Source organism: Hyla sarda, chromosome 4, assembly GCF_029499605.1.
Source record: "Hyla sarda isolate aHylSar1 chromosome 4, aHylSar1.hap1, whole genome shotgun sequence".
NCBI lineage: Eukaryota > Metazoa > Chordata > Amphibia > Anura > Hylidae > Hyla > Hyla sarda.
Genome location: NC_079192.1, coordinates 331,806,388 through 331,819,105, shown reverse-complemented (window position 1 = coordinate 331,819,105; position 12,718 = coordinate 331,806,388). Strand labels below are relative to the sequence as shown.

At 39.4% G+C, this 12,718-nt stretch overlaps 1 protein-coding gene across 1 annotated transcript in view; it reads left to right on the top strand.

Moving 5' to 3' along the window:
* The first annotated feature begins 4,985 nt into the window (after positions 1 to 4,985).
* The window catches only part of TGFBI (transforming growth factor beta induced), an 85,159-nt gene continuing 77,426 nt past the window's right edge, over positions 4,986 to 12,718 (top strand). The window contains exons 1-2 of the mRNA XM_056575082.1: positions 4,986 to 5,261; positions 5,542 to 5,640. Coding sequence (XP_056431057.1) covers positions 5,143 to 5,261; positions 5,542 to 5,640 — 218 coding nt within the window. The 5' untranslated portion in view covers positions 4,986 to 5,142. The remainder of the gene's footprint in view (positions 5,262 to 5,541; positions 5,641 to 12,718) is intronic.

Here is a 12,718-nt window from a genome sequence, read left to right as displayed (position 1 = left end):
TTAAGGGCTCATACACATTACTTTATTATACCTTTAAAACAGTGTAGTACAGACATGTAGACACGCATACATGTAATGCAGCTCCTATAGATGTTTAAAGAGCCCTATTGTACTTCTGTATGCCTCTGAGTTCATACAGCATGCCATTAGCCTGATCTTCTCTTCCAGGCTGGATGGTCTCCAGAATTTAGTATAAAACTCTATAGTATATGTGCCTTCATTTAGGCTCCATACTCACAGTGCTAATGTGCGCATAAAGCCTTAGTGTATTATTTAAACAGGTATTCTGACTTAAAGGGGTACTCCAGCGCTAAGACATCTTATCCCCTATCCAAAGGATAGGGGATAAGATGCCTGATCGCGGGGGTCCCGCCGCTGTGGACCCCCGTGATCTTCCACACGGAATCAGCCACCGGAGTGTGCTCGCTCCGGTTCTGATTACTGGTGATCACGGGGACGGAGCATAGTGACGTCACGGCTCCGCCCCCGTGTGATGTCACGCTCCACCCCCTCAATGCTAGCCTCAACGCATAGCGCTAAATACATTTCATGAACTTTCATATCTTTTGCACTTGGAAAATTGCTGCTCAGAATCAAATTCATAAGTAAAAGCATCCCAGAGTTATTAATGCTTAAAGTGACAGTGGTCAGATTTGCAAAAAATGCTCCCGTCCTTAAGGTCATAATGGGCTAAAAGGGGCTAAAGCATTAATTTTCCTTTATAATTTATTGCAATAGGATGGAATTGAGCAGTAAATGAAAACTTAGTGGATGGGGAGCATGGGGGGAGGGGTGATAATAGGAGAAATTAGTGTTTTCTCTTATATAATACAAAGTTATTCACTTCCACCATTGATTTATGCAAAGTTTGTTGAAATGACAGTGGCTAGTTAAATATATCTTTATGACTTAGCCCATGAATGTGGTATGAAAGGAGCCTAAGGCTGGTCTTTGATGTTCTAAGATCTCAGCTACTGTATATTCAATGACACAAGTTTCTGAAACCAGTGAATCTTCTCACAAGTTGTTTTTAATCTGCTTAGTCAGAAAGAAAGTAAATTGATACTATTTAATGGTTTGTTAAGTTAATTTGTTTATTTTTTAAGTGCCTCATAAAATAGGCAATTTTGCAAATACTTGAAGATGTCTCACCTTAAAAAAAAAAAAAAAAAATTCCTGGGCTGCAATAAAATAAATTTTATCTTGGATATATGATATCTGTGTATTTGTTTCAAGTTAAGTAATTTTGCTTAGCAGTGGTCTCTTGCTTTACTCTCTTGTCTTTACTCTGCAGGTAAGTGTGATTATGGTAATACCAAATTTATATATATATATATATATATATATATATATATATAATATGCAGTGATCCCCCGACCTACGATGGCCCCAACATATGATAATTTCAACATACAATGCCATTGCAAAAACAGCTATCCGGCAGCGCAGACTGCTTCGGCTGCTGCCGGATAGCCGTTTAATCTGCAACCTGTGCTCCAGTGAGTGTCACTCACCTGTCCCTGACCTTCCGGACCATCCTCTTCATGCTGCATGGCCATCGCTCTCCTTCGTTGTCATCACGTCGCTGCGCACTCCAGCCCATCATGAAATAGGAGCAGCGTGTGCAGCAACGTGATGACGGCGATGGAGAGCAACGATCCAGGGCAATGGTGACGGTCCGGAACAGCAGGGACACCCCGTGGACGTGATGACGGCGATGGATAGCGACAATCCAGGGCAGCGGTGACGGTCTGGAGTGGCGGGGACACGTGAGTATGACTTTCTATATTATTATTGCACGGATCCCTCAACATACGATGGATTCAAGAAACGATGGTTCATTTGAAATGCATTACCATTGTATGTTGAGGGATCACTATATATATATATATATATATATATATATATATATATATATATATATATATTTGGTATTACCGTTTGATATTTTATGATTTACTACTGCTTTCAGTGCCATAAAGGCCTGTGGGGTTCATGGGAAATGCATAGTTCACTCTACAGGAAGGGGCTACTGTGTACAGTACCAGTCAAAACATTGAACACACCTTTTTAGTCCATGGTTTTCCTGTTTTTGTTTTCTACATTGTGCATTCATATTGGAGACATGAAAGCCATGACAGAACACATACAGAATTAGATAGTAAACAGAAAAGTGTTGAGCAAACCAGAATATATTTAATAATTTACATTCTTCAATGTAGCCTCCTTTTGCTTTGATGACAGCTTTGTACACTCTTGTCATTTTCCCAATAAGCTTCAGAAAATATTCACCTGGAATGGTGTTTAAATGGTTAACAAAAATATAGCGGTTGGAACCAGAAATCTGAAATTTTGACTCATTAGATCAAAGTACAGATTTTTACTTGTCTAATGTCAATTACTTGTGTTTCTTGTCCCAAGCAATTCTCTTGTTGTTCCTTAGCAGTGGCTTCTTTGCAGAATTCAACCATAAAGGCCTTTCTCACTGTCTCCTCTGAACCGTTGAGATGTGTAGCATGTATGTGCACTCTAATCTGTGGTTTCTGGGACTGGAATCTCTAATGAACTTTTTAGCAGAACCCTTGGTCTTTCTTTTTTTTGAGCCAGTTTCATCATAGTGTTTTATAGTTTTCATGACTGCACTTGAGGATACCTTCTTACAAGTTCTTGCAATTTTCCCGATTGAGTGACCTTTATGTCTTAAAATATTAATAGACTGTGATTTCTGTTTACCTAATTCATGTTTTTTCCCTATTGTAAATTTGAACAGTAGTTGAATAGGGCTAAACACTGTATGGAACTGTACACCAATCCTACCTCTGCACAAGTCAACTGAGAAATCCACCTTTGATAACTGATAATCTGTTAATTGAAAACTATTCCAGATGACTACCTCAAGAAGTTGAAGTTGAGAGAATGGCATGTATCCTACAGAGAAAGTTGAGTTGTTCTTTTCTGTCTGACCAAATTACCATAGCAAATCTCTCTTGCTTTGGTCAGGTCCTGACATGGACAGAGGTGTAAGCAGGGAGCACTTTGGTCAGACAGAAAAGAACAACTCAACTTCCTCTAAAGCATACAGCAGCTGATATTTACTGGAAGGATTAAGATTTTTACATAGAAGTAATTTACAAATCTGTTTAACTTTCTGGCACCGGAGTATCACTTTAACACTTTTTTGTTTCCTACCTTATACCATATATGTTTCTTTATTGTTTTCAAAATGGAGCTAAAATGTAGAAAATAAAATCAATATAAAGAAAAAACATGAACTGAAAAGGTGTGTCCAAAATTTTTACTTGTACATATACTTATAATGAAAACTTTATGTATAATATAATGTTGAAATACATATTGACATTTTTATGTACAAACAGCTCAGTATTCTTAACTATGTTTGACAGATCCCATTATAACATTTCATACCAATAGCCACCTATTCCCCCATTAATACTTAAAGTGTAGCTCCCACCATTCTATATATTTATTTTTGGACCTATTGCCCATCTATCCCTAAACATCTCCCTGCCTTTATTTTTAAAATTTTTTTGCCATCTTAGAAATAACTTTATGTCTGCCTGGTAGTGTGATCACTACCAGTCAGACTTCCCCAGCAGGTGTGATGTCACTGATGCCTGCTGGGGGGGCTGACTTCCGCCCTTAGTTCATCTAAGCAGGGTGCCTGCAGCTGTTTTACCACTACAACTCACAGCTTGCCCTGACATCTATTGGCTGTTAGGGCATGCTGGGAGTTGTAGTGGTAAAACAACTAGAGGCACCCTGTGCTGAAAACAATCTTTGTAACGGGCGCAACCCCCCCCCCCCCCCCCCGCACAGTTCCATGGCCGCATCGCAAATCCCCCCCATCGCCCCCAACCCCCCGGCCTGCCTCCATAAAACCACTGACGCGCTACCCGATCCCTTACAACTCCATATAAGATGTCCCTATTCAATTTCCTATCTATAAGATGACAGTAGCAGCAGCGCCGTGCATATGTCAGGAGGCGGGGCCGGCACGCGATGCTAGGGAGCCAATGTGCTGTCTGATTGACAGGCTGGGAACGAGCGCAGGCTGAATGAATTAGGAACAATGCCCGTCCGGCATCGGTCCGAATTCAGGCGTGACGTCATGCCAGCCTGCAGCCGGCCACTAGGAGGGAGACCCCTAGTGTCTGGTTTTCAAATGTAAATTAAACCACTTTAATAAAAAAATGAAAAATGAAACTATATTAGAGATATGTTGTAGTACATAAGTAGTACAACATATAAAAAAAAATGCTGGTGACAGTGCCCATTTACATAAAGTTTATCGGACTTTATCTGGAAAACAAAAGTTACTAGTTTTCATTATTGTTGAAAGGCTTTAAAAGCCACCTAGACTAGAAGGTTTGCACAATTTCAGTATCCTTCACAATCCATTAGTAAAACTTCTTCTAATCTATACACTACTAAACACTTACACAGCGTTTTTGAGACTCTGTAAATAGAATTCAATTAACTGAACTGTATTATGTGGAAAAATACCCCCCCCCCCCCTTCCCCCTTTCCAAACTTAGCCAGGGGAGTATGTTTGTTTACTTATGTATGCCTTCTCCACAAAAATAACCATTATACATTAAAAAGCCGGCCCAGAAGTAGTATGACCATTGATATATTGATTTATAAATTCTATTCTCTCTTTATGATCTTTGTCTTATTATCAAAATGAAAAAAGTAAAAATAAAGATAAAAAATAGACGTAATAAGAGTTTATGTAAAGCCCAAAGGGATTGGAAAGAGATGGAGAAAGTGTCAGCCTAAGTTACATTTTTGGGAAATATAATTTGAAGTATAAACATAAATAAGCAATGCAAAAGAGTGGAGGAAATAATGGGCACATTCTGCATGAAGGGGGTGACAGTGGGCAGCACAGGCTAGTCCTGAGGATTGTACCTCTGAATTTCTAAAACTCTCTCAGACACACAGCCGAGAGGTTACATATTCCCAAAAGAGTCAGCCTGGAAAGTCAGGCTCAGATTGCAGCAGTAGCTTGTTTTCTCCACCCATTCCAGCTCTCGGTCTATTTAACACAGCACAGTTTATGTTTCCTGGCTTTTAGTTCAGAGCAGTGGGAGTTCGCAACCTGCACTTACTCCTCTCAGAATGAATCGCATTGTACTGCTTGCCTTGACTCTTACACTGCTGACCACATTAGTAACTTCAGCAAGGTATCCGTATCAGAAAGTTCTGCAGCACAGCAGGATCAGGGGCAGACAGCATGGGTAAGACCTGATTTATGTTCAGCCTTTGGGAGATTGTATTATCTCAATAATGTGCTATGTATAATTAACTTTAGTCATGTTAACAATGCAAGAATTTATTATTAATAATGACTTTATCTGGTTTAACTTTTTGGTAGTTTTATGTTTTGCTGTTTTACTTGGATGTCTTCTTGACTTATTTACTACCATGGGGTAAATTATTAGCGAAGTATTTGTTGCCTTTTCCTGCCATTGTTCCTGTGTAGTTGTATTTATTCCCAACCCTTTGTTCCTATCACAGGCCCAATGTGTGTGCAGTACAGAAGGTAATGGGCTCCAATAAGCAGTATTACACTAACTGCAAGCAGTGGTACCAAAGAAAGATATGCGGCAAGTCAACGTAAGTCGTCTCATGCATTGTGTTAAGCCTCTCATTGCACTGGATGCACACAACAGTACCAGATTATTATGTGATCGCTTTCTGTGATGCCGCTATGCATTGTGTGAGATATGGCTATTGTTTGCAGAGTGCTTGGGAATTTGGACAGAAGCTGTGGAAGTGCAACTACAAACACCATGTAAATGCTAAAAGTGTTTCTAAGAGTCCAATATTTAACACTGTCCTGCTAAAAAAAAAAGTTGAGTAGGAGTGGTAATATGGATATTACAGATAGCACTGTATCTATATGTGGGGTTATGTTAGAGTTAAGCCAAAACATCCTTACAGGACAATTTATTATTATGTTGTTTATAATGAACACTGGATACTATGTATCCATGTGTTGTGCAGTACAATTGTGCATCAAATCTGTGAAATCCACCAACATTTAGTCTGTGTTCACACACAATATTTTGGTCAGTATTTTTAGCCGAAACCAGTAATTAAACGAACAAAGATTAAACCTATAATGGTAAATGTTGCACATTTATTTGTGTTTTGAATCCATTCCTGGTTTTGCCTAAAAATACTGACCAAAAATACTTTGTATAAACCCAGTCATAAGAACTTGTATGAGATTAGAAAACTATTTTTGTTCACTTGAGACTAAGCCCATATACAAAAGTGGGGCTGTTTTTGGAAGTCAGCAGCCTTATACTTTTAATCGTTTACAGTCCTTATTGCCCTTGTTTTTGCTTCTATTAGTGAGGATAGACTTATATTACTTTTATGCGTTAACATAGATGAAAACACTTTTTACCATATAACGTATTGATATCATATTATGCCTCAAGTTAGCGATATGTAATATGTTGTTTTCCCATAGCTCATTGCTCCTTGAGAACTGATAGATGTGTTCTTGTATATAAACACACAGAGCCACTGTTAGTTAGAATCCATTTGACTAACTGGTATTTCTTTGGACTGTGAGAGGAAACTTGAGAACTCAGAGCAAAGCCATGAAATTTCTAAGGGAGAATACAAAAACTCCATGTATTTCCCACCCAGAGTTGAAATGATCCTAAGTGACTTGGGGTCAGATTGCTTTCAATATGTCTCAGCCTGCTCCCCGCTGCCTTCAAAAACAGAAAGCCATATTCATATAAGGAGAATGCCTCCTAACTGCAAAATCTCACTCATTGGCCCATTTGTGCTAGATCTTCACTTTTAGAGCTGTAGTAACTTTCAATATATTTAAGCTAAATACAAATATAACATCACAAGTGTTGTACATAGAACAAATCTATGATAGATCTTTTTGGAATCATTACTAGAGTGACCTCGAAATACAGTAAAGTGATCATTCATCTGCAGTAATGGTTGGCTGAAAGATCTCTCTAACGATCTCATCATACACATGAATGCTTGGCATTGTTCTCAATGGAGAGGGAGTTGGTAAGTTGAAGTCCACTATGCCCAACCCATCTCTCCCCAACTTCATCTGTCAGGGCAAAGTCGGGAGACCCCAATACATCTTAGACTATCGGCTTCTCCTGCAGAAGTTGGAAGTTTGACCAACTTTTGAGGAAGGTGTATTGGTACCTTAAGACAGACAGACAGCCAGGCAGAGAACTCAAAACAAAGATCATTCTATGGTCTTATGTTTATGTCCATATGAAAACACTGTAAGTACCAGTGCACACAAGAGTATCAGATTAATGGTACTGTACCAGATTAATGGTACTGTAATCTACAGTACTCTGTACAGAAGCACAAACTGCACTTTGAACTTTGATATGGCAACATATTCTACTATATGTTGTATATGTTTCCTTATAACGTTCTGTATGAGTACCATTATTTGCTGCTTTAAAATTTGGCATCCATTACAGCAGTTTAGAAGCAAATTGGTGCATACAATATCTGTACAGAGCCTGGACATGGCTTTGTATGGGACATATACAGAGTGCATACAGAAAAATCTACACTGAAACATATGATGGCACATACTGATAACCTCCAATATCACTATTGTGAGGAGTCCAAATACAGGAAGTGTGTGTGAACAAGCAGGATGATTGACAAGCCAGGAGCCTGCACAGAGCCCTGCTTGTTCTGTCCTCACTTCCTGTATTTGGATTACACATTCTTTAATCAATGTATATTACAAATATACATATAATAGTATTATCTACATTATATCAAAAGTTTACACTTTAAGTGTGCTCAACTTAAAGGTACACTTTAAGTGTGCTCAATTTATAGCCAGCATTCTATCAACTAATTAAAGTGTTACTATCATTAAAATAAACTTTTGACATGTTACACAGGCACCAATCTAAACTTTTGCCATGTCTGTTTATTCAGTTGTCAGTAACCCTTTAAGCATTAGTAGTAGGGTCAGTGTTCAGCCTATTTTAGTGTTATTGGGGCTTTCCACTTAAAGGACATCTATAGTGCAAAATAACTTATCCCCTATCCGAAGGATAGGGGATAAGTTATGGATCGCGGGGGGGCCGAGCGCTGGGGCCCCCCGCGATCTCCGGTACGGGGCCACGGCAATATACAGGAAAGGGGGTGTTCCGTCCCCGCATGACGCGGCGGCCGACATGGCCCCTCCATGAACCCCATAGAGATACATGGAGGGGGAGTGTCTGCCACGGCTTTGTGTTGGGGACGAAACTTTACTTCCCGCAGACTGCCGCGGCCCCGTCCAGAAGATCCCGGGGGCCCCAGCGCTTGGACCCCTGCAATCTATAACTTATCCCCCATACTGCTTTAAGAATTAGTCATATATTAGTAATTCAAAAGTCATAAGTCATAACTTTTGATTTATTTACAATCAGAAGTAGTAAAGTTTGACTAGATAGCATTGGTGGAAATTATGTAAAATTTAAATCTACTGAATGATTATTTATTAACTGCGTAGCATTGTAACTATTGTAAAAAAAAAAAAAAAACATTTTAGGGTTCATGTTCTTCTCCTCTTAGTCGTGACTTCTTGTAATGTGTAACATTTTTCCACTCATTGCTCCTTGGACCAATTCCAAAACCATAATCTCTGCATCATTTCAGAAGTAGAGAAAACCTCAAACTCTATCACCATAGGGATTTTTTTTCATATTTTCTTTGGAACACATTGGATATATAAATCTTGGTCTCTAGATGATTCATTTATCAAGCTGAGTAACTTGCAGGAGTTTTCTCTACCCATTTGATTGGAAAGAAGTCTATATTTCTCAACGTCTTCCAAACATTGACAGACAGAGCACGCTGTAACACAGACCTTCACTGGTCTCTTATACAATGAAAGATACATTAACACAAAAAAGGCTATCTGTAGAGGCTGGCAAAGACCCTGACTCATCCACGCCACTGTAGTTTTATTTCTTCTCCGTACTACTTCTTGGGCCTTACAAACTCCCATACAAGAAGTACAAGACATTTAACGTCTGGAACTGTCCAGCTTCTCAATCCATATCAAAGACTTGTAGCAACATTTAGAAACATCAACATTTGGGGCTACTTGCCTGTTTTCCTGTGCAAGCGCTGCTTTCTGGCAATGGAGAGCCACTGGCTCTTCACTCCTCATTCTCCTTCTAGGTCATAGTCAGCTTCAGGCCTGCAACCTAGCAGGAAACATCTGGCACTGAGAGCCTGTGCTGCGTGCATGATGCAGGAATAGTATCAGCTGTGGTGTATATAAATTAGCATCTGTTAACAATGATGCATAAACTGTTCAGCTAGACAGCCATGATTTAAAACATAAACAGCTGCATAGTATCAGAGCAGAGAGTCTTCAGCTCCAATCTTTAGCTACAGCCTAGGGAGATGCCGGTCACTCTGGGAGTGGCCTTCAAGGCAACCATACCACCCTCAGCAAAGTTTCATGCACAAGCTCTTGTGTCCAAAAAAACTAAGAAAAAAACATAAAAATATTTGGTATTACAACTTGCAGAAATGTCAAACCTATTAAAATAGAAAGTTATTGATCCAGTACAGTGAGCAGCACATGTTTTTGGTCACATTACATCCCAGAAAAAACTGAATCAAAAAGGAAAATGCGATGATACTGGAATGAATTTACTTCTTTGCCCCAATATTTCCCTATGGCTATGCATATTTTTCCCTTGATAGCATGTGTTTGTAGCACTGTTCTAATTTTCTAGCCTTCCACTATTCTAATATTTACCAAGAGAGTGTTTTGGTAGGAACTTGCCTGAGTCTTAGGAAAATGTCATGTTCCTGTTCCTCTGAATAGAACTAAAACGGACAGTCCATTGAAAAGAATGCCAAGCCAATGTAGTTTTGATTCTTCTATGGAAAGGATGTTTATTTATTGGACTATTTGGTCATGATCCAGCTTTCACAATCAGTCGCAGTTGGTCGGAATCATCTATAGCTATCTATATATTGGGCAGTCAGTTCTTGATGATAATGTATTGTATTTTTTCCTAATAATAGCACTTAATTTACATAAATTATTCCCAGAAATTACAGCCAGTAATTCATTAATTTTACCACTGAAATTGCCCCTAGAAGCAATCTATAGGCATCTTAATCTTTATTATCACTCTGCTTTAAAATCCTAAATCTGTCCTTTGGGATCCATTGTCTTAAAATATAGAAAAGGTCTCCAACATTAGTCACACATGTTTGCATCTAAGTTTGTACATAATCTTCTAGAATGAACAGCAGTTTAAAGCCAGACTACATGTGCAATGAATCATTTGAGCGATCAAGACATCACATTTATAATTCTAGAATTACACCTCAGGGATATAGTAAGTATCCCATATACTTAAGTTATAGACACAAGGATATATGAGAATTTACGTAGCTTTTGCCTTTTATAATACAGTTAGCTGGTAGAAGGGAGTCTTTCATGCAGTTTTAACTGTGCATTGTCATAATTACATAGTTTGAAAAGGTTAAAAAACAAAACAAGTCCATTAAACTCAATCTAAAACCCTACTGTGTATATCTAGAGGAAGGCAAAAAAAAAAAAACCATAAGGCTGATGCCAATTTCCCCTGACAAGAAAAAAATACCTTCCAAAGAACCAAAGAAGGAAATGTCAGCTGTGACCAGAGGTTATAAAGAGAGTGGCCCTCATTTACTATTCTAAACCCGACTTGTTTTGTCGTTTTTTTTTGTTGCATCTTTGTCTGCGACATGTCGCAGACATCGTGCGCCAGTCTGCGACACGATGCAACATTTTTTCCCGACAGACCCGATGTGGATTCTACCAAAACCGAAAAAGGGGCGTAACCCGACATTTCTGAGCTTTCCCACGTATTTATAAAGCTTTCCAACCCGAATTTGTTCAATTGTTATGGATTTTTTCCCGACAACTCAGAGGAGTTGGAAACCAAGCCAAAAAGACACACATGCGACAAACAGGATGCAACATAATAATAAATACCAGGGGAAAAAAGCAATCGGGTAAGAAAGCAACATAGACTTACAACCCGATTTTCTAAATAAATGAGGGCCAGTGTCTTAAAGGGGTATTCCAGGCAAAACCTTTTTTTTTATATATCAACTGGCTCCGGAAGGTTAAACAGATATGTAAATTACTTCTATTAGAAAATCTTAATCCTTCCAATAGTTATTAGCTTCTGAAGTTTTCTGTTTAACTGCTCAATGATGATGTCACATCCCGGGAGCTGTGCATGATTGGAAAATATCCCCATAGGAGCTGCATAGTTCCTGTGACGTGAGTCATCAGAAAGCAGTTAGACAGAAAACAGTAACTCAACTTCAGAAGCTAATAACTATTGGAAGGATTAAGATTTTTTAATAGAAGTAATTTACAAATCTGTCTAACTTTCCGGAGCCAGCTGATATATATATATATATATATATAAAAAAAGTTTTGGCCTGGAATACCCCTTTAATTTCTATTCCTTAACAGATTTCAAGTATAGAACTGAGCTCCTTTGTGAGTACCTGGACTGAAACTCTTTTTTCAGATCTCAAATAACTCCCCAGTTATAAAAGCATCTAAAAATTTGTCTGGAGTCAGTCACCAGGTCATAGGGTGTCCCTTTTAAACTGTATAGAAGATGTAGAGTTATATTTTTGGCTGGCCTGTTAAGAGTAAACATTCATTGATAACTAGAAATTTATGTGTGTCATAGACCAACATAGTGTTAATATTAAAAACAAAAATGGAAGGCTGAATCATGTCATCCCATCTCATTATTAAATGATCAATACAGTCGCTAAGGACCTCACGAGTATATTGTCAATACTCATTCCATTACTTATAGTACTTGGACTAGAATGGTTCCATTCCTGCTAGTTCAGTTAAAGGGGTACTCTTGACATCTTATCCCTTGTCCAAAGGTGATTTTTTCGCAGGGGTCCGCCGCTGGGGACCCCCTTGATCTCGCCTGCTGCACCCCAGACACCCGGTGCTTGGAGCGAACTTCACTCCGTGCCGAATGACTGACAATGCGGGGCATAGGCTCATGACGTCACGGCCACTCCCTGCTCGTGATGTCACCGTCACGCCCCCTCAATGCAAATCTATGGGAGGGGCCGTGATGACCATCACGCCCCCTCCCATAGAATTGCATTGCGGGGGCGCAGCTGTGACATCACGAGCCTCCGGCGCTGCACCCGATGCTCTAAACGAACGCCGGGGGCAGCAGGTAGATCACAAGGGTTCCCAGCGGCGGGACCCCCCATGATCAGACTTCTTTTCCCCTATCCTTCTGATAGAGATAAGATTTCCACCCCATCCTGTCTTTAGACAGTAAATGCGCTTGATGGGGTAGTGTGGGGATTTCCATGGTCTGTAATGAAGAGATTCAGGAGAGGTGATATTTCTTTCACATGGGTGCAACATTAACACTGGACCCACAATGAAAATTTGTGTAAACCTTCAAAGCCAGTCACAAGGGGGAATAGTCTCTCGTTGTCTTGACAAAGTAGGAGGTTCCACATTTTACAGGCTTTGGAATAAAGGGGTAGGCATGAAAATTCACCTGTTTACTTAGCCCCTGTTGCTTTTTATTGAATTCTAAAATTTCAATGCTGTCCCAGTCCCTGAGGTAAAAGAAATGGAACTTGGATCAGTTTCCCTATTTCA